This window comes from Bufo bufo, chromosome 3 (assembly GCF_905171765.1).
Source record: "Bufo bufo chromosome 3, aBufBuf1.1, whole genome shotgun sequence".
In the NCBI taxonomy this organism is placed as follows: Eukaryota; Metazoa; Chordata; class Amphibia; order Anura; family Bufonidae; genus Bufo; species Bufo bufo.
Window position 1 is genome coordinate 125081792 of NC_053391.1, and position 20707 is coordinate 125102498.

At 45.0% G+C, this 20707-nt stretch overlaps 1 protein-coding gene across 2 annotated transcripts in view; it reads left to right on the forward strand.

Moving 5' to 3' along the window:
• Positions 1-20707, forward strand: part of LOC120994759 (apoptosis-inducing factor 3-like) — a 198809-nt gene that overhangs the window by 12354 nt on the left and 165748 nt on the right. For both annotated transcript variants that reach the window (XM_040423553.1, XM_040423554.1), the window contains 5 exons: positions 5809-5890; positions 11255-11364; positions 12865-12974; positions 14375-14419; positions 14501-14582. In XM_040423553.1, coding sequence (XP_040279487.1) covers positions 5829-5890; positions 11255-11364; positions 12865-12974; positions 14375-14419; positions 14501-14582 — 409 coding nt within the window. In that variant the 5' untranslated portion in view covers positions 5809-5828. The remainder of the gene's footprint in view (positions 1-5808; positions 5891-11254; positions 11365-12864; positions 12975-14374; positions 14420-14500; positions 14583-20707) is intronic.

Genomic DNA, 20707 nt, shown 5'->3' on the forward strand with positions numbered 1-20707 from the left:
ACCGTGTGAGATACTCCCTCTACATACAGGGGTTTGAATCAGGCATTTGAAATACAGCCATTTTGGGCAAAAAAATATTTACTTCAGGCCCTGTGAGATGCACCCTTTACATACTGTCGTTCTATTCTACTATTAATTAAACACCCATTTAGGGCAAGATCCTAAATTTGAAAAGTATGAGGAGAGCGTCAAATAAGGGACGTGGCCCAGGTCGTGGTGCTGCTGGTGGAGCTCCTGTTGCAGGGAGAGGACGTGGTCGATCTGTGCCAGCTACACGCACAAGTGAAACCCCTTCCTTAGGTGCGAGTAGGCGACAAAACTTGCAGCGGTATTTGGTCGGGCCTAATGCTGTTCTACGAATGGTGAGGCCTGAACAAGTACAGGCGATAGTAGATTGGGTTGCTGACAGTGGATCCAGTTCCTTCATTGTCTCCCACCCAGTCTCCTGCTTAAAGACCACAGTTGGCACCTGCAGCCGATGTCCATCAGTCTTTCACCTCACCCCCTTGCAAATCAGCCAAGCAGTCTGAGCCCCAAGTCATTCAGCAGTCTCTTCTGCTTTTTGATGACTCTGTTAGCAGGGTTTCCCAGGGCCATCCACCTAGCCCTGCCCCAGAAGTGGAAGAGATTAAGTGCACCGGTGCCCAACCACTTATCTTTTAAGATGAGTACATGGGAGGACCATTGCAGCATGTCTCGGATGATGACTAAACACAGGTGCCAACTGCTGGGGCTTTCGAAAGTGTGCAGACCGACAAGGAAGTCAGGGGTGAAGACGATGGAAGATGATGTGGAGGACGATGAGGTTCTCGACCCCACATGGAATCAAGGTCATGCGAGTGACCTATGTAGTTCGGAGGAAGAGGCGGTGGTCGCACAGAGCCACCAGCACAGCAGAAGAGGGAGCAGGGTGCAAAAGCAGAGCGGCCGTCCTCTAGACAGTACACCTCCTACTGCCCATCGCAGCAAAGGAACGAGCACACCGAAGCCAGCTCCAAGGAGTTCCCTGGCGTGGCAGTTCTTCAGACAATGTGCTGACGACAAGACACGAGTGGTTTGCACGCTGTGCAATCAGAGCCTGAAGCGAGGCATAAACGTTCTCAACCTGAGCACAACCTGCATGACCAGGCATTTAAGTGCAAAGCACGAGCTGCAGTGGAGTAGACACCTCAAAAACCAAGAAAGGTCTCTGGCTCCTCCTGCTTCCTCTTCTGCTGCAGTCGCGGCCTCTTCATCCACCTCTGGAGTGACAGTGCCACCTGGCACCCCGCAAACAGAGGATCTGCCAGCAACACCAACACCTGGGTCACCAGGCCCACGGAAGCGTTCAGTTCTGCATATCCCAAATGCTGGAGAGGAAGAGGAAGTGCCCCCCTACCCACCTGCGATCCCTAGCCCTGAATGCCAGCATTTCTAAATTACTGGCCTTTTGAAATGCTGTCATTCCGTCTGGTGGAGACGGATAGTTTTAAAGGCCTTATGGCAGTGGCTGTCCCACAGTATGTCGTGCCCAGCCTCCACTACTTTTCAAGGCGAGCCATCCCTTCCCTGCACAACCAAGTAGGGGACAAAATCAGGTGTGCACTGCGCAACACCATCTGTGGCAAGGTGCACCTGACTACGGATACGTGGACCAGTAAGCACGGTCAGGGCCGTTATATCTCCATAACAGCACACTGGGTAAATGCAGTGGCGGCTGGGCCTGAGGCGGATAGCAGTTTGGCGCATGTCCTTCCACCACTGAGGATTGCAGGGCGCTTCTACTCTGCTTCCTCATCCTCTACCAGCTCCTTATCCGGTCAGCGTAACACCTTCACCACCAACTTCAGCACAGCCAGGGGTAAACGACAGCAGGCAGTTTTAAAACTTATCTGTTTGGGGGACAAACCCCACACCGCGCAGGAGCTGTGGACGGGCCTTGAACAACAGACAGATAAGTGGTTTCTGCCAGTCAGCTTTAAGCCCGGCCTGGTGGTGTGCGATAATGGGCGAAATCTCGTAGCATCTCTGGGACTAGCCGGTTTGACGCACATCCCTTGCCTGGCGCATGTGCTGAATTTGGTGGTGCAGAGATTCCTTAAAAATTACCCCGACATGTCAGAGCTGCTGCATAAAGTGCGGGCCGTCTGTGCGCGCTTTCGGCGTTCTCACCCTGCCGCTGCTCGCCTGTCTGCGCTACAGCGTAACTTCGGCCTTACCGCTCACCGCCTCATATGCGACGTGCTAACAAGGTGGAACTCCACCTTGCACATGCTGGCCAGACTGTGCGAGCAGCAGCAGGCGATAGTGGAGTTTCAGCTGCAGCACGCACGGGTGAGTCGCTCTGCGGAACAGCACCACTTCACCACCAATGACTGGGCCTCCATGCGAGACCTGTGTTCCTTGTTGCGCTGTTTCGAGTACTCCACCAACATGGCCAGTGCCGATAACGCCATTCTCAGCGTTACTATCCCACTTCTATGCCTCCTTGAAAAAACGCTCCTGGCGATGATGGAAGAGGATGTGGCACAGGAGGAGGAGGAAGAGGGATCATTTCGTAGTGTTTCCGGCCAGTCATTCCCAAGTGGCTCCTAGGGTGGGTTCCTGCACCCACAAACCCAAGGTACACAATTGTCCAGCCAGGGCGCAGTTGTGGAGGATGAGGAGGAGGAGATGCAGGAGGAGGAACCATGTTCACAGCAGGGTGGCACCCAGACCAGCTCATGGCCATCACTGATGCGTGGATGGGGGGATACAGAGGACACAGACGATACACCTCCCACAGAGGACAGCTTTTCGTTGCCTCTGGGCAGCCTGGCACACATGAGCGATTACATGCTGCAGTGTCTCCGCAACGACCGCCGAGTTGCCCACATTCTAACTTGTGCTGATTACTGGGTGGCCACGCTGCTGGATCCCCGTTACAAGGACAACGTACCGTCCTTAATTCCGTCACTGGAGCGTGATCGTAAGATGCGTGAGTACAAGCGCACACTGGTAGACGCGCTGCTGGTGGCATTCCCACCTCACAGCGGGGGCACAGTGGAAGCACAAGGCGAAGGCAGAGGACGAGGAAGAGGTCGCCAATTCAGCTGGGGCACCTCCAGCACCTCAGAAGGCAGGGTTAGCATGGCCGAAATGTGGAAAAGCTTTGTCAGCACGCCACAACAACCAGCACTACCAGCTGATATGGAACGTCTTAGCAGGAGGCAGCAGTTCACCAACATGGTGGAGCAGTATGTGTGCACACGCCTACACGTACTGAATGATGGGTCTGCCCCCTTCAACTTCTGGGTCTCCAAATTTGGGCACATGGCCTGAGCTTGCCCTTTACGCCTTGGAGGTGCTGGCCTGCCCTGCAGCCAGTGTATTATCTGAACGTGTGTTTAGCACGGCAGGGGGAGTCATCACAGACAAGCGCAGCCGCCTGTCCACAGCCAATGTGGACAAGCTCACGTTCATTGAAATGAACCAGGCATGGATCCCTCAGGACTTGTCTTTACCTTGTGCAGAATAGACATGTATACCGGCACTAAGCAGCCATTGTTATACTGCAGCGCAATTGCTCATGTTTGTATTTTGGATATTTCACACTCTTTTGGAGTGTACCATAATTTTACAAAATTAAATTAAAACCAAAAACCTCGTCCTCCTCCACCGCCGCTTCCACCTACTCCACTACATCCTCAAACTTACTCCATATGGAACTCCACCTCATAAATCCATTTTTTTTTTTTTTTTTTTTTTTTTTTTTGTACGTGTTTTACAACTACTTTGTCATTTACATTTTCAGGTGAAATTAACAAATTTTTGGGTGTATAGTACCATTGCTATACCTATTAGGCCGGTTAAAAAATAAATAGTCATTTACATTTTAGGGTGAAATTCAGCAATTTTGGTGTGTATAGTACCACTGCTATACCTAGTAGACAGGTTAAACAAAAAAAAATAATTGACAGTTATATATTCTGGTGAAATTCACCAATTTTTGGGTGTGATGTACCACTCCTATACCTAGTAGACCGAAAAGAAAAAAAAGAAAAAAATTTGTCAGTTACATTTTTTGGTGAAATTCACCAATTTTTGGGTGTAATATACCCCTCCCTCTACCTAGTTGACAGCTTAATAAATTTCAATAATTTTTCTGTTACATTCTTGGGTTGACATTATACAATTTTAGACGTGAATAGAATGTAATAAATTATTCAGTAATTAATGCGCACCACATCCTTTAATTCAATGCTTAAACTTTGAAAAGTTGTCACACTTTTATGCTTTAATAATTTCAACTCTATAATTTTGCATTTGAAAAAATTAATCCTCCCTTGGATGTGGTCTCTCTTTCTCACGCTCGCTCTCCGGCCTGGAACCCTGATCCCCGCCACCCGTGATCACCATGGTAGGCGCATAAAAGAACATAGAAAGTTGATAGAGCAGATATCAAATTGGATCGTGAATATCACGGGGACGTGCGACATGGTGGGGCAGTAAGTGTGCACACGCCTACACGAACTGACTGACAGGGGTCAGCGCCTGCAACTTCTGGGTCCCCAAATTGGGCACATGGCCTGAGCTTGCCCTTTACCCCTTGGAGGTGCTGGCCTGCCCTGCACCCAGTGTATTGTCTGAACGTGTGTTTAGCATGACTGGAGGGGATTATCACAGGTTATATTTCCCAATGTTTTGGGGTGTACCCTAATTTTAAACCAAAAAGCAGTGTAGGCTACCTCCTCCTACTCCACCGAGGCTTCCACCTACCCCGCCACATCCACCGCCTCCTCAACCTCCTACTCCATATAGACCTGGTCCTCCTAGATCAAGATAATTTTTTATTTTTACGTATTTTATGTTATTTTAAGTCATTTCCCTTTCCATGACATTTTTACAGCCATTTTAGTGCTCAAAAGTTTGGGTCCCCCTTTACTTCAATGGGGTTCGGGGTCAAGTTCGGGTCCCGAACTCGAACTTTTTTCCGAAGTTCGGTCGAACCCGAACATCCAGGTGTCCACTGAACTCTACAGCTGAAGGCATCTGTGTTGGTCCCATGTTCATATGTGCCAGCATTGCTGAGAAAAATTATGTTTTAATAAATGCAAATGAGCCTCTAGGAGCAATGGGGGCGTTATTGTTACACCTAGAGGCTCAGCTCTCTGTGCAACTGCTGCGCCCTCTGCACTTTGACAGGGCCAGGCAGCGAAAACATCATCACACCTGGCCCTGTCCATCAAAGTGCAGAGGACGCAGCAGTTGCAGAGAGAGCAGAGCCTCTAGGTGTAACCGCAATGCTCCTAGAAGCTCATTTGCATATAATAAAACATTATTTTTCTCAGTAATGCAGGCACAATATGAACAGCTGCCAAGTGCACGTGTAACCGGTCAGCCAGTTTCATAGGTACAAATCTGCTGACAGATGCCCTTTTAAAGCATTTTCAAGACACCTTGAAAGAATACCTGTTAAATGGGTTACGTTTCTTGCTGCATTAAGTGTAATAATACATGCACAATCACTTCCTTTTTATTGTTTCTGTTGTAAAAACTTGTATTTCCATCCATTCAAAATCTATTTTTGAACAATGAGGGAGATTTATCAAACTGGTGAGAAGTAGAAGTGGCTTAGTTGCCCACAGCAACCAATCAGATTCCACCTTTAATTTTTCACAGCTCCTTTGGAAAATGAAAGGTGGAATCTGATTGGTTGCTATGGACAACTAACTCTGTTGTACTTGACAGCAGTTTGATAAATTTCCACCAATGTGTTAGGAAAAGCATTATCATCATTCTAGGTTTATTCACTGCTGAATGAATGTGTAATGTTGGCTCGTATTGCAGGAACTGAAAATAAAATCGTTATGAGTGGAAACGAGGTGATTACTCAAGAACTGTGCAAGGATTTCGATCTAAAAGATGGAGAGTAAGGTCTACAAATTTGTTTCTCTTGTTATTGAATTAACACTTGAACATTAAAGGCTACGTATACTTTTGCAACCAACATTTTTATTGCTTTATGGCATATAAAATGTAAAATAGCCCACTGTTTTATGTCTACAGCTTCTATGCATCTCCATGGTTACAGACAGCAAACTGTGTAGTCTGATCAGCACTTGCATATTAAGCCAGCCATACTGTTCCCCTCATACACATGCATGCCCAGCATGGCTGATGCCCATGTCGGCCGCCGCTACTTCTCCCCGTCATGCGGATGAAAACATCCGGCGTCGGAGGCAGCCAATAGCAGGCAGGATCACGGATGACGATAGGGAGGCTTGTTCCCGTCATGGCCTGCTATTGTCTGCCCCCCCCATGACGCAGGATGTTTTCATCCATGCAATGGGTAGATGTCTTGCAGTGTATGACAGTTTAGTAATCCGTTCCCTTATATTTTAATGTGTGTTGGATTGAGGGCAAACAGACCTTGTATATGGCCAACTTAAAGGGAAAGTGTCAGCTATAAAAATAAAAAAATTCTGATAACTTAAACCAGATAGTGAAAACATATCGATTTTATAGACTGGAGGGACCTCCTTGACTTCTCTGGGAGAGTTTTCTCTGTGACCTGTGCAGAGATCACTGTACAAGGGCAGGGTAGATAAGCTGTGATATTACCTATTGTGAATGGTGAATCCTGTGTTATCTATAAACAAAGGTTCTATCTGTCATTGTAATCCTTTGTGTTCTGTAGAGATCACTCACTCTTCTGGCGTTCTCATTATTATCACATAAAGTCTCAACATAATATTAGGTTTAGTGGCCACTGCAAAAACTGCAGGATTTACAGTCGGGTCCATAAATATTGAGACATCGACACAATTCGAACATTTTTGGCTCTACACACCACCATAATGGATTTGAAATGAAACAAACAAGATGTGCTTTAACTACAGACTGTCAGCTTTAATTTGAGGGTATTTACATCCAAATCAGGTGAACGGTGTAGGAATTACAACAGTTTGCATATGTGCCTCCCACTTGTTAAGGAACCAAAAGTAATGGGGCAATTGGCTTCTCAGCTGTTCTATGGCAAGGTGTGTGTTATTCCCTCATTATCCCAATAACAATGAGCAGATAAAAGGTCCAGAGTTCATTTCAAGTGTGCTATTTGCATTTGGAATCTGTTGCTGTCAACTCTCAAGATGAGATCCAAAGAGCTGTCACTATCAGTGAAGCAAGCCATCATTCGGCTGAAAAAACAAAACAAACCCATCAGAGAGATAGCAAAAACATTAGGCGTGGCCAAAACAACTGTTTGAAATATTCTTAAAAAGAAGGAACGCATCGGTGAGCTCAGCAACACCAAAAGACCCGAAAGACCACGGAAAATAACTGTGGTGGAAGACCGAAGAATTCTTTCCCTGGTGAAGAAAACACCCTTCACAACAGTTGGCCAGATCAAGAACAGTGATGGCCAGTTCACAGTGTTCGCCAGCGAACACATGCGGGCTGCCATCTTAACGCACAAGTCCAGCGATGCACAGGTATGCCCTTGCCTGTGCTGCGAGCTGGTCTGAAACAAATGCGATCACCAGGAGCAGGCAGGTCCGAGAACAGCCTGATGAAGGCCCCCGGTGGCTGTTCTCGGAACTGCCTGCTACCGATGACCGCATTTGTTTCAGACCGGCTCGCAGCACAGGCACGGGTAAGGGCTTACCTGTGCATCGCCGGACTTGTGAGTTAAGATGGCAGCCCGCATGTGTTCGATGGCAAACACTGCAAACTGGCCATCACTGATCAAGAACACTCTCCAGGAGGTAGGTGTATGTGTGTCAAAGTCAACAATCAAGAGAAGACTTCACCAGAGTGAATACAGAGGGTTCACCACAAGATGTAAACCATTGGTGAGCCTCAAAAACAGGAAGGCCAGATTAGAGTTTGCCAAATGACATCTAAAAAAAGCCTTCACGGTTCTGGAACAACATCCTATGGACAGATGAGACCAAGATCAACTTGTACCAGAGTGATGGGAAGAGAAGAGTATGGAGAAGGAAAGGAACTGCTCATGATCCTAAGCATACCACCTCATCAGTGAAGCATGGTGGTGGTAGTGTCATGGCGTGGGCATGTATGGCTGCTAATGGAACTGGTTCTCTTGTATTGATGATGTGACTGCTGACAAAAGCAGCAGGATGAATTCTGAAGTGTTTCAGGCAATATTATCTGCTCATATTCAGCCAAATGCTTCAGAACTCATTGGACGGCGCTTCACAGTGCAGATGGAAAATGACCCAAAGCATACTGCAAAAGCAACCAAAGAGTTTCTTAAGGGAAAGAAGTGGAATGTTATGCAATGGCCAAGTCAATCACCTGACCTGAATCCGATTGAGCATGCATTTCACTTGCTGAAAACAAAACTGAAGCGAAAATGCCCCAAGAACAAGCAGGAACTGAAGACAGTTGCAGTAGAGGCCTGGAAGAGCATCACCAGGGATGAAACCCAGTGTCTGGTAATGTCTATGCATTCCAGACTTCAGGCTGTAATTGACTGCAAAGGATTTGCAACCAAGTATTAAAAAGTGAAAGTTTGATTTATGATTATTATTCTTTCCTATTACTTTTGGTCCCTTAACAAGTGGGAGACACATATGCAAACAGTTGTAATTCCTGCACCGTTCACCTGATTTGGATGTAAATACTCTCAAATTAAGGCCTCATGCACACGGACGTTTTTTTACACGGTCCGCAAAAACGGGGTCCGTAGGTCCGTGATCCGTGACCGTTTTTTCGTCCGTGGGTCTTCCTTGATTTTTGGAGGATCCACGGACATGAAAAAAAAGTCGTTTTGGTGTCCGCCTGGCCGTGCGGAGCCAAACGGATCCGTCCTGAATTACAATGCAAGTCAATGGGGACCGATCCGTTTCACGTTGACACAATATGGTGCCATTTCAAACGGATCCGTCCCCATTGACTTTCAATGTAAAGTCTGGAGTCCCTTTTATACCATGGGATCTGAGTTTTCTCCAATCCGATGGTATATTTTAACTTGAAGCGTCCCCATCACCATGGGAACGCCTCTATGTTAGAATATACTGTCGGATATGAGTTAGATCGTGAAACCTCATTTCCGACAGTATATTCTAACACAGAGGCGTTCCCATGGTGATGGGGACGCTTCTAGTTAGAATATACTACAAACTGTGTACATGACTGCCCCCTGCTGCCTAGCAGCATCCGATCTCTTACAGGGGGCCGTGATCAGCACAATTAACCCCTCAGGTGCCGCACCTGAAGGGGTTAATTGTACTATCATATCCCCCTGTAAGAGATCAGGGCTGCCAGGCAGCAGGGGGCAGACCCCCCCCCCCCCCCCCCCCAGTTTGAATATCATTGGTGGCCAGTGCGGCCCCCCCCCTTCCTCCCTCTATTGTAATAATTTGTTGGTGGCACAGTGTGCGCCCCTCCCCCTTCCTCCCTCTATTGTAATAATTCGTTGGTGGCACAGTGTGCGCCCCCCATTGGCCCCCCCCTCCCTCTATAGCATTAACAACATTGGTGGCCAGTGTGCGGCCTCCCTCCCCCCGATCATTGGTGGCAGCGGGTTACTAGCAATAGTACAATAGTAAAAGATTCATACTTACCTGGGAGCTGCGATGTCTGTGTCCGGCCGGGAGCTCCTCCTACTGCTAAGTGACAGTTCATTTAGCAATGCGCCGCACAGACCTGTCACTTACCAGTAGGTGGAGCTCCCGGCCGGACACGAACATAGCAGCAGCCAGTAAGTTTGAATCTTCTACTATTGTACTATTGCTAAGTAACCATGGCAACCAGGACTGTAGTAGCGTCCTGGTTGCCATGGTTACCGATCGGAGCCCCAGCGATTAAACTGGGACTCCGATCGGAACTCCGCTGCCACCAATGATGGGGGGGGGGGGGGAGATGGGAGGCCGCACACTGGCCACCAATGTTGTTAATGCTATAGAGGGAGGGGGGGCCGATGGGGGGCGCACACTGTGCCACCAACGAATTATTACAATAGAGGGAGGGAGGGGGGGGCGCACACTGTGCCACCAACAAATTATTACAATAGAGGGAGGGGGGGGCCGCACTGGTCACCAATGATATTCAAACTGGGGAGGGGGGGGAGGGTCTGCCCCCTGCTGCCTGGCAGCCCTGATCTCTTACAGGGGGCCGTGATCAGCACAATTAACCCCTTCAGGTGCCGCACCTGAAGGGGTTAATTGTGCTGATCACGGCCCCCTGTAAGAGATCGGGTGCTGCCAGGCAGCAGGGGGCAGTCTTGTACACAGTTTGTAGTGTATTCTAACTAGAAGAGTCCCCATCACCATGGGAACGCTTCTGTGTTAGAATATACTGTCGGTTCTGAGTTTTCACGAAGTGAAAACTCAGCTTCGAAAAAGCTTTTATGCAGACGGATCTTCGGATCCGTCTGTATAAAAACTAACCTACGGCCACGGATCACGGACACGGATGCCAATCTTGTGTGCATCCGTGTTCTTTCACGGACCCATTGACTTGAATGGGTCCGTGAACCGTTGGCCGTGAAAAAAATAGGACAAGTCATATTTTTTTCACGGCCAGGAAACACGGATCACGAATGCGGCTGCAAAACGGTGCATTTTCAGATTTTTCCACGGACCCATTGAAAGTCAATGGGTCCGCGAAAAAAAACGGAAAACGGCACAACGGCCACGGGTGCACACAACGGTCGTGTGCATGAGGCCTAAAGCTGACAGTCTGCAGTTAAAGCACATCTTGTTTGTTTCATTTCAAATCCATTGTGGTGGTGTATAGAGACAAAAAAATTTACAATTGTGTCGATGACCCAATATTTATGGACCTGACTGTAGCTTTCTTTTCTTTAATAATCTAAATAGTGACATGAAATTTAAAAACAAAACAAAAAAAAATGTTTCTCATAAAACTTTACTCAATAGCTATGTTCTGATGACACCTTCCCTTTAAGAAAAACTGTGGGGTAATTGACTTGACTGACCTGGAAGTGGCCAACGTATCTGGTGACCAAATGGAACTGCAAACTTGAATATACAACCAACTTGGAAACAAGGAATTACTTAATTTCACACAGAATGGCTCAATGAGCCATCCAGACGTCAGCCATAATACTCTGAGGTCTCCTTAGGACTTTTCGTGATGGGTATTTGACAACTGTCAATATCTAAAACTTGGACATTAGCCAATTCGCAGTTAATTTTTCCTTCTTTTCATTATTTAATTTTTTTTTCTCCAAATGTTCAGATATTGCAAATAGCTTCCTTCAACTTGAATGTGATAAGTCTCCATCATACCCATATTTTTCTTTTAGGATGCGAGAGTTTGAGGTGCAAGGACAATCAGTTCTTTTAGTAAGGAATAATGGGGTATTCAGCGCTGTAGGAAACAAGTGCTCCCATTATGGCGCTCCTCTAAGTAAAGGTAAGAAATGTACTATATTGATTATTGTGTATTGTAAGTACATTATTATTTTCCCATATTTCATGTGGCACCAACATCACCATTGAGGCCCATAATGTAAATTGCCATAAAACAAAAAATACACCAGAATCTCAAAAAGGTAATCTGACCTTTAGAACAAGTCCTCTACAGTGTGCATTAATATTACATGGCAATAATCACAAACAGCTACCATAAATTACTTGAAAAATGTGTAAAGCGGGTCAACAATGTTTGCTGTGAGTGCCAGTACCATTGAATGTTCTATAAGCATAGCTCCACACATGGGGAAAAGGAATAGATGTCTGATGTCATAACCCCACCTCTGAATAACCAGGCCACACCTCTTCATCCACCCCTGATTATATGTTCCTCCTATTAGGTGTATAGCTCATATACTATTCCTTATGGGGGTCATTTATGAAACAGAAATACGCCTAAATTAGGCATATTTCAGGCGCAGATTGTGGGGCAAAGGTCATTTTGAACAAAAATCACAGAAAAAAGATAAAGATAGATAAAAACATCCTGCACAATGTAATAAATAAATATGCTGATGTCGCTGGCTACATTCATGAAAAGAAGTCACAGAAAAAATGATAATTATGCACTAACAAAATAGATGCTAGTATTATATATGGACTAAGCCCTCCCTCTGATGTAATAAAATCTGAGACTCTTAGCCAATATATTTTGATCAAAACACATCTGTGCCCGCCTACCCAGCGCCAAGGTGGCCTCAGGTCAGGCAGGTCCTACGCTAAACCTACCTATGCCATTGGGCATCTATGTTCAGGAGAGCAGACTGTGCACATACGGTGTGCTGCTCCTAGTCACCTCTATGTGCATCCAGCAGCCAATGAGAGGAGGAGCATACACACCTATATGCACCACCTAATCAAGGCAGCTTGTTTGCTAGGAAGGGCAAAGGTCATTTGCCTCGCAATCTATGACTTCTCCCCGCTCACGTCGGGTCTAAAAAAAAATTGGCTGGGGAAGGGAACGGGCCAGCAGGGTCATCTCATTTAGCATTTTCTACGTCTAAGTGTAAAACAGCAAGAATGCTCTCTTAGGCTACATTTACATGACCATATGAATGAGTCCGCATCCGTTCCGCAATTTTGCGGAATGGGTGCGGACCAATTCATTTCAATGGGGCCGCAAAAGATACACTGTGTGCTGTCCACATCTGTAGTTCCGTTCAGTGGCCCCGCAAAAAAATAGAGCATGTCCTATTCTTGTCCGCAATCAAGAATAGGCATTTTCTGTGGTAGCGGCAGCATATATTTAATTATAAATGCTGTTTCAGCCCTTTTTATAAATAGTCCTGCATAGCGCATAACTATAGCATATATAGTTACTGTGCCCATGTGTGCTCACAATCTCTGTACAGCTCTGCGGCATATGTTGGTGCTGCATAAGCAACAGGCAATAAATATGATTTTGGTGATACTGATAAATGAATGGTCTAATGAATTTCAGGGGTGCTGGTAGGGGACAGAGTTCGTTGTCCTTGGCACGGGGCCTGTTTCAATGTCAGGAATGGTGACATAGAAGAGTTTCCTGGGCTGGACAGTCTACCCTGCTTCAAGGTAATATTTGGCACCCATATCTTATGTTTAAAGGGTGTAGTTCCATAATCGTAATCAAGCCTCCTTGTACACATAATGTAAAATAATACTATTTGTAATTATAAACATTTAGTACCAAGTAACATCACCTCCCATCCAAAACACCCCATGTAATCTGTTCCTTACTAACTGGTTGCTACTTGCGGAACGGAACACCACAGAAGCACTTCCGCGGGGTTCCGTTCCGTGCTTCCGTTCCGCACCGCATCTCCGAATTTGCGGACCCATTCAAGTGAATGGGTCCGCATCTGTGATGGGGAATGAACACGGCTGGTGACCCGTGTATTGCAGAACCGCCGTATGCAGTCCGCAGCACGGGCATGGAGCCCCTACGTTCGTATGAAAGAGCCCTAACGCTAACCAGCTTCCCTGTTCCTGCTGAAGAAAAGCATCCCCACAGCATGATGCTGCCACTACCATGTTTCACAGTGAGGAGGGTGTGTTCAGGGTGATGTGTTAATTTTCCGCCGTGCATAGCGTTTTGCAGTTAAACCAAAAAGTTCAACTTTGGTCTCATCTGACCAGATCACCTTCTTCTACATGTTTGCTGTGTGTCCTACATGGCTTGTGGCAAACTGCAAACAGGACTTCATATGGCTTGTTTTAAAGAGTAACTAAACCTTTATCTAAACTTTTAATATGTTATCCCTAATGCCCTAATAAAACTATCTCTAATATACTTTATTAATGAATTTTCTATTTTTACGACTCTTTATTTATTTATTTATTTATTTATTTATTTTCTTACCTAAAGCGCACCATTCACTGTGCGCTTAAAACTCCGTTCTGTGTACACCGCTGACAGCTCAGCGGTGTACAGAGTACATTTTATCAATGGCCGCAGCAGCGCTGTGAGTACAGGCAGGAGCCCATATTTCCTGTCCGTGCTCCCTGGACTATTACTAACTCCTGGCATAGCACATGGGTACCCTGTACCCATGTACTATGCTAGGGTTAGCTGAGCGGAGCGGGCTCCTGCTTCTGAGAATTGAGTTTTAAGCGCACAGTAAATGGTGCACTTTAGGTAGGGAAAAAAATTGTAAAAATAGAAAGTTCATTAATAAAGTATATTAGAGAGAGAGTTTTATTAGGGCATTAGGATTTCTTGCGACTGTCGCAGCGATTCCATTCATTTCTATGGGATCACTGCTACTCAACGATCTTGGCTGAGACAGGTGTTGTGCAATCAGTGTCGTCGTGTAGCCCTTGCCTTAGGCTTTCAGTAAAAATGGTTGGTTGTGGGATAACCACTTTGATGAAATTTTGTGGACTACCAGGAAAAGCTGGTTTGGCCAGTGCATTAATTACAGTATAAAGAAAATGGGTTTAATTCCCAGCCTTTGTTTTCCTCTTCCCTGCAGATCACAGTAGAAAATGGCAGTGTGTACATTGTCACCAGTAAAAAGGTAAATTACTAACGTATTTAAGTATTGGGCATTGCTGTTTTCATATGTAATGGCAACCAATGAACTGTTCTTTAACTGTAGGCATTGGAGAGCACTAAACGGATAAAATCCATGAGCAGCCGCTATGCTGGGGACAGAAGCACTGTTGTGATAATTGGAACAGGTAACAGCATGTGCTATTGTATGAGGAATTCTCATTTAATATGGTAATGAGTTTGCTCAAGAAAGATTTTAATCTTTGTGCAACTATACATGGTTTGCAGGAAGTGTATGGAGCGGGCTTACGAGCTGAGCCTACAGCATCTGCTGGCTGTGTTATACAACTGCATTCTCCGATCTCTGATCCTGGCCGTTTAACCTCCTCAGATGCTGCAGTCAGTAGCAACTGTGGCATCTGAGCAATTAGAAAGAGGGTGGGAGCTTCATCTGTTCTGATTGTCCTCCCCCCATGGTGAAATCATCTGGTGCTTATTGGTTGTCATGGCAGCCAGGGGGCTTCTAAAGACCTCTCCATAGCCTTTTATAACCTATCATGGCACCTGTCTCTGCCAGTGTGTAGTAGATTGGAAGCAAAGTGAAGTATTGCTGTGACCAAGGGAACCAAAAAAATGTATTCATCAGTAAAATTTTTTTTTTTTTTTTTAAATATTTAAAGGCTATGTACACCTTCGGGGGCAATTTATATTATATATTATATATATATATATATATATATATATATATTTTATGATTGCATTTTGGGCTAAAAATTACTTCTTCAATTGGTCTTTATTAAAAATATTGAGCTACGCCAAGCAGAGATACAGAATGAGAGACGGCACTCACCAGCTTCTTCAAGCGACTTCACTGTTTATTTGTATCCAGAACAAAAAATGTGGTCACATTGCAGGGGGTGAGGGCGGACAACTTACATAAACCACAGACACAGATTAGCGGGGAGTGTGTTCATAGGAGATTATTGTATGGATATAGTGAATGGGTCTGTAATGTTTATATGTATTGTTGCAATGCCGCCTTCCAGAAGCGTTCATGGTTTCCATGACTATTCTGGAAGCAGGCATAAAAAAGTGAGACGTAATACTTCATGACGTACTGGCCTGAGGAAGCACAAAACGTCCGTCACCGCTCATCTGTGACTGTGGTTTATGTAAGTTGTCCACCCTCACCCCCCTTCAATGTGACCACATTTTTTATTCTGGATACAAATAAACAGTGTAGTCGCTTGAAGAAGCTGGTTAGTGCCGCCTCTCATTCTGTATCTCTGCTTGGCATATATTAAGTTTGTTTGATGGGGAGGCAGAGCACCTGTACAGCAGCTGAAAGAGGCTTTAATGCAGAGAGCATCGCTTATTGCGTGACACTGAAGAAGGTATTCGTTCAGTAGTGCCATCCCATGGGACTGTCTCTAGCATTATTTAAAAATATTGAGCTGTTCTGTCACAAAGGGTTAACGGTTTAGCTGTGTGAATGGTACTTTTCCAAACTCCTCCACAGCGGCACGATTCATAGGAGGATTACCCCGGGTCCCCCAGGCACAGGAAGCAACGTGGAGATCTTTAAATAGCCCCCTCCCCTTAACTTCTCCAGTTGTTTCCTGTCCCTCTGGGGATATGTGGAGATCCTCCTGCTGGAAAGGCTTTGGCAGGAATTTAGGAATTTTCTTTATTAAATTGACGCCTGGCTGAAGATCCGGAAGAGTGTGCTGGGTGGAGATCAGGGTCACGGGACTCTGTGCGATCCTTCCTGTATCTCTGGCACAAGTCCTCTGGTGGAGGCAGCCCCGGGCAGCGTCCGTGCGAAGTATCGCATTAGGAAGAGCGGGTCACGTATGCAGGCAAGATTTCAGAGCAAAAGCTGAGACTTCACAGGAGGCGGATGTATGACGTACTTCCCCTTAGGCAACGAGCGGTTTTTAAAAAAGGGAGTGAAATGGTTTCCAGCGTCCTTGTTGGTAACATGTCGGCACCAGGAGAGTCAGACAGTGTAAGGAAGTCTGCAGTTCCGATAAAATCCAACAGCCCGGTAAGCTCTCCTCTCCTGTGGGGATTTAATGATGTTTCTCGTCTCTGTTACTCACTGTTGTGGTAGAAACAATCTTTTTTACCATGGGTGAGGGGCTATTTAGTCCAATTCTTTTTATGACCAAAGGCTTCCCCCTTCTGAATGCGCCTTTTTTCTAATATATTTCCTAGGTCAGGGAGACACAAAAGTCGGCTGAATCTTCTCAGCATGTCAAAAAGTGTTCTATTTGTAAAAAAAAGGACTGCCTTCCGGTCATAAAAAAAAAAAAAACGTATGTGTGAGATGTCTAGAAAAGATTATATCTGAAGAATCTCCTTCCCTTCTGGATAATATTAGAAACATTATCAAAGAGGAAGTGAGCAGCGCTGTGTACCTTAAATTGGCATCCACATCTAAAAAACATCCACCTCCACATCTGTCAGGTCCGCCCCTTCTGAAATTGATCTACAAGAAGATGATTTTGATGAAGGGGTGTTACCTTCTGAGTCCGACTCTGAATCCTCTGAGGACGAGTCTGGTCGTCTACTTTGTTCCATAGAGAACACTGATTCCCTATTAAAAACTATAAGGGCGACCTTAAATTTAGAAGACTCTAAACAACCTAAATCTGTTCAGGACCTTATGTTTAGAGGTTTGGGAGAAAAAAAGAGAGGTGTTTTTTTCCCCCACATTTAAATATTACCAAACTTATTAATAAGGAGTGGACTGACCTAGAGAAAATACCTGGGGTCTCCAGGATTCTAAAGAGGAAATATCGTTTTACTGAAGAAGATACCACTTTTTGGGATAAATGTCCAAAAGTGGATGCCCCGGAGGGAAAAATAACAAAAAAAATCTGCTCTCCCCTTTGAGGACTTAGGTCTCTTAAAAGACCCCATGGACAATAAAAGTGAAGCCTTCCTAAAAAATCTTGGGAAGCATCTATGGCCATTTTAAGACCAAGCGTAGCTGCCACTTAGACTGCCAGAACCATGGCTACCTGGGTTAACCAAGTGGAAGAACATTTGATGGCAGGAGCCCCAAGGGAGGACATTATTGCTTCCTTGCCTATGTTTAAACAAGCAGCCAATTTTTTAGCCGATGCCTCTGACACTGAAATTGGCATCCAGGTCGGCAGCTCTCTCCAATGCCACTAGGAGAGCAGTGTGTCTGAGATCCTGGTCAGGTGATTCCGCCTCAAAAAATAAGTTATGCGGTATCCCATGTGAGGGTGATAGTTTTTGGATCGGTACTCAACGACATCCTTGAGAAAACAGGTTTTCCGTCAGATCCCAGAAATTTTCGTCAGAGACGGAACTTCGACGCATCCACAAGGGGCAGGGAAGATCATAAAAAAAGGGGTTTTTCATCTAGATGGCAGACGGGTAGAGGAAGGGGCAAAGGTTTTCTTTTTAACCCAGCAAATTCCTTCCAAAAATCTACTAATCAATGATGCCAGAAGCACAGTGGGAGGAAGACTAAAAAGTTCTTTTTCCCCACTTGGGAAAAAATTTCCGCTTTCTCCTGGGTATTAGACGTAATATCAACAGGTCTAAAACTAGAATTTTCTTTCCTACCTCAAGATGTATTTCACATTACCAAGGAGCTGAGAAAAGTTCAGTTATTGCTCCTAGATCAAGTGATGATTCTGCTTCAGAAAGAGGCCATTGTTCCCGTCCCTCCGGGAGAAGAGAAAACCGGTTTTTATTCTCCAATTTTTCTAGTAAAAAAAAACGAATGGCTCGTACAGAGCAATTATAAATTTAAAAGGCCTAAATCAGCATGTCCTGTACAAACGTTTCAAAATGGAAACGATAAAATCTACAATAAATCTGCTAGGGAAAGACGCTTACATGGCAACTTTGGATCTCACCGATGCATATTATCACATCCCAATATGCAGCGGTCATCAAAAATATTTAAGGTTCGCATTTCAGAGGAAGAAACAAGTGTTCCATTTTCAGTTCCAGGTCCTTCCTTTTGGCCTAACATCTGCCCCCAGGGTCTTCTCAAAAGTAATGGCAGAGGCTGTAGCGAATCTACATAAAAAAGGGATACTAGTCATCCCCTATTTAGACTATATTCTTATTGCCACAGAGTCAAAAGAAAAATTGGAAAAACAATTGATGGTTGTAAAGCAGGATCCAAAGAACCTAGGATGGATGATAAATCTACAGCAGGGATGCTCAACCTGCGGCCCTCCAGCTGTTGTAAAACTACAACTCCCACCATGCCCTGCTGTAGGACGATAGCTGTAGGCTGTCTGAGCATGCTGGGAGATGTAGTTTTGCAACAGCTGGAGGGCCGCAGGTTGAGCATCCCTGCTGTAGATTTATCATCCATCCTAGGTTCTTTAGCTCCTGCTGTACAACAATCAATTGTTTTTCCAATTTTTCTTTTGACTCTGCGCCAATAAGAATATCGTCAGAAATAAAAGGAAAAGAGAGAAACATTTTATCAGGCAACATCACTGCGGTAACTTACCTGAACAAACAGGGAGGTACAAAAAGTATGTCCTTGGCGAAAGTATCAGAAAAAATCTTTCGATGGGCAGAAAAGAATACACTGCGTGCAGAATTATTAGGCAAATGAGTATTTTGACCACATCATCCTCTTTATGCATGTTGTCTTACTCCAAGCTGTATAGGCTCGAAAGCCTACTACCAATTAAGCATATTAGGTGATGTGCATCTCTGTAATGAGAAGGGGTGTGGTCTAATGACATCAACACCCTATATTAGGTGTGCATAATTATTAGGCAACTTCCTTTCCTTTGGCAAAATGGGTCAAAAGAAGGACTTGACAGGCTCAGAAAAGTCAAAAATAGTCAGATATCTTGCAGAGGGATGCAGCACTCTTAAAATTGCAAAGCTTCTGAAGCGTGATCATCGAACAATCAAGCGTTTCATTCAAAATAGTCAACAGGGTCGCAAGAAGCGTGTGGAAAAACCAAGGCGCAAAATAACTGCCCATGAACTGAGAAAAGTCAAGCGTGCAGCTGCCAAGATGCCACTTGCCACCAGTTTGGCCATATTTCAGAGCTGCAACATCACTGGAGTGCCCAAAAGCACAAGGTGTGCAATACTCAGAGACATGGCCAAGGTAAGAAAGGCTGAAAGACGACCACCACTGAACAAGACACACAAGCTGAAACGTCAAGACTGGGCCAAGAAATATCTCAAGACTGATTTTTCTAAGGTTTTATGGACTGATGAAATGAGAGTGAGTCTTGATGGGCCAGATGGATGGGCCCGTGGCTGGATTGGTAAAGGGCAGAGAGCTCCAGTCCGACTCAGACGCCAGCAAGGTGGAGGTGGAGTACTGGTTTGGGCTGGTATCATCAAAGATGAGCTTGTGGGGCCTTTTCGGGTTGAGGATGGAGTCAAGCTCAACTCCCAGTCCTACTGCCAGTTTCTGGAAGACACCTTCTTCAAGCAGTGGTACAGGAAGAAGTATGCATCCTTCAAGAAAAACATGATTTTCATGCAGGACAATGCTCCATCACACGCGTCCAAGTACTCCACAGCGTGGCTGGCAAGAAAGGGTATACAAGAAGAAAATCTAATGACATGGCCTCCTTGTTCACCTGATCTGAACCCCATTGAGAACCTGTTGTCCATCATCAAATGTGAGATTTACAAGGAGGGAAAACAGTACACCTCTCTGAACAGTGTCTGGGAGGCTGTGGTTGCTGCTGCACGCAATGTTGATGGTGAACAGATCAAAACACTGACAGAATCCATGGATGGCAGGCTTTTGAGTGTCCTTGCAAAGAAAGTTGGCTATATTGGTCACTGATTTGTTTTTGTTTTGTTTTTGAATGTCAGAAATGTATATTTGTTAATGTTGAGATGTTATATTGGTTTCACTGGTAAAAATAAATAATTGAAATGGGTATATATTTGTTTTTTGTTAAGTTGCCTAATAATTATGCACAGTAATAGTCACCTGCACACACAGATATCCCCCTAAAATAGCTAAAACTAAAAACAAACTAAAAACTACTTCCAAAAATATTCAGCTTTGATATTAATGAGTTTTTTGGGTTCATTGAGAACATGGTTGTTGTTCAATAATAAAATTAATCCTCAAAAATACAACTTGCCTAATAATTCTGCACTCCCTGTATATGTTCATTTACGGCAGTCCATATAAAAGGAAAGGACAACAAAGTCGCTGACTATCTAAGCAGAGATATATATCTTGAAGGAAGGGGAGTGGACTTTAAATCGACAGGTTTTTCTTCATATAACAGAAAAGTTGTCTCTTCCAGACTTGGACCTATTT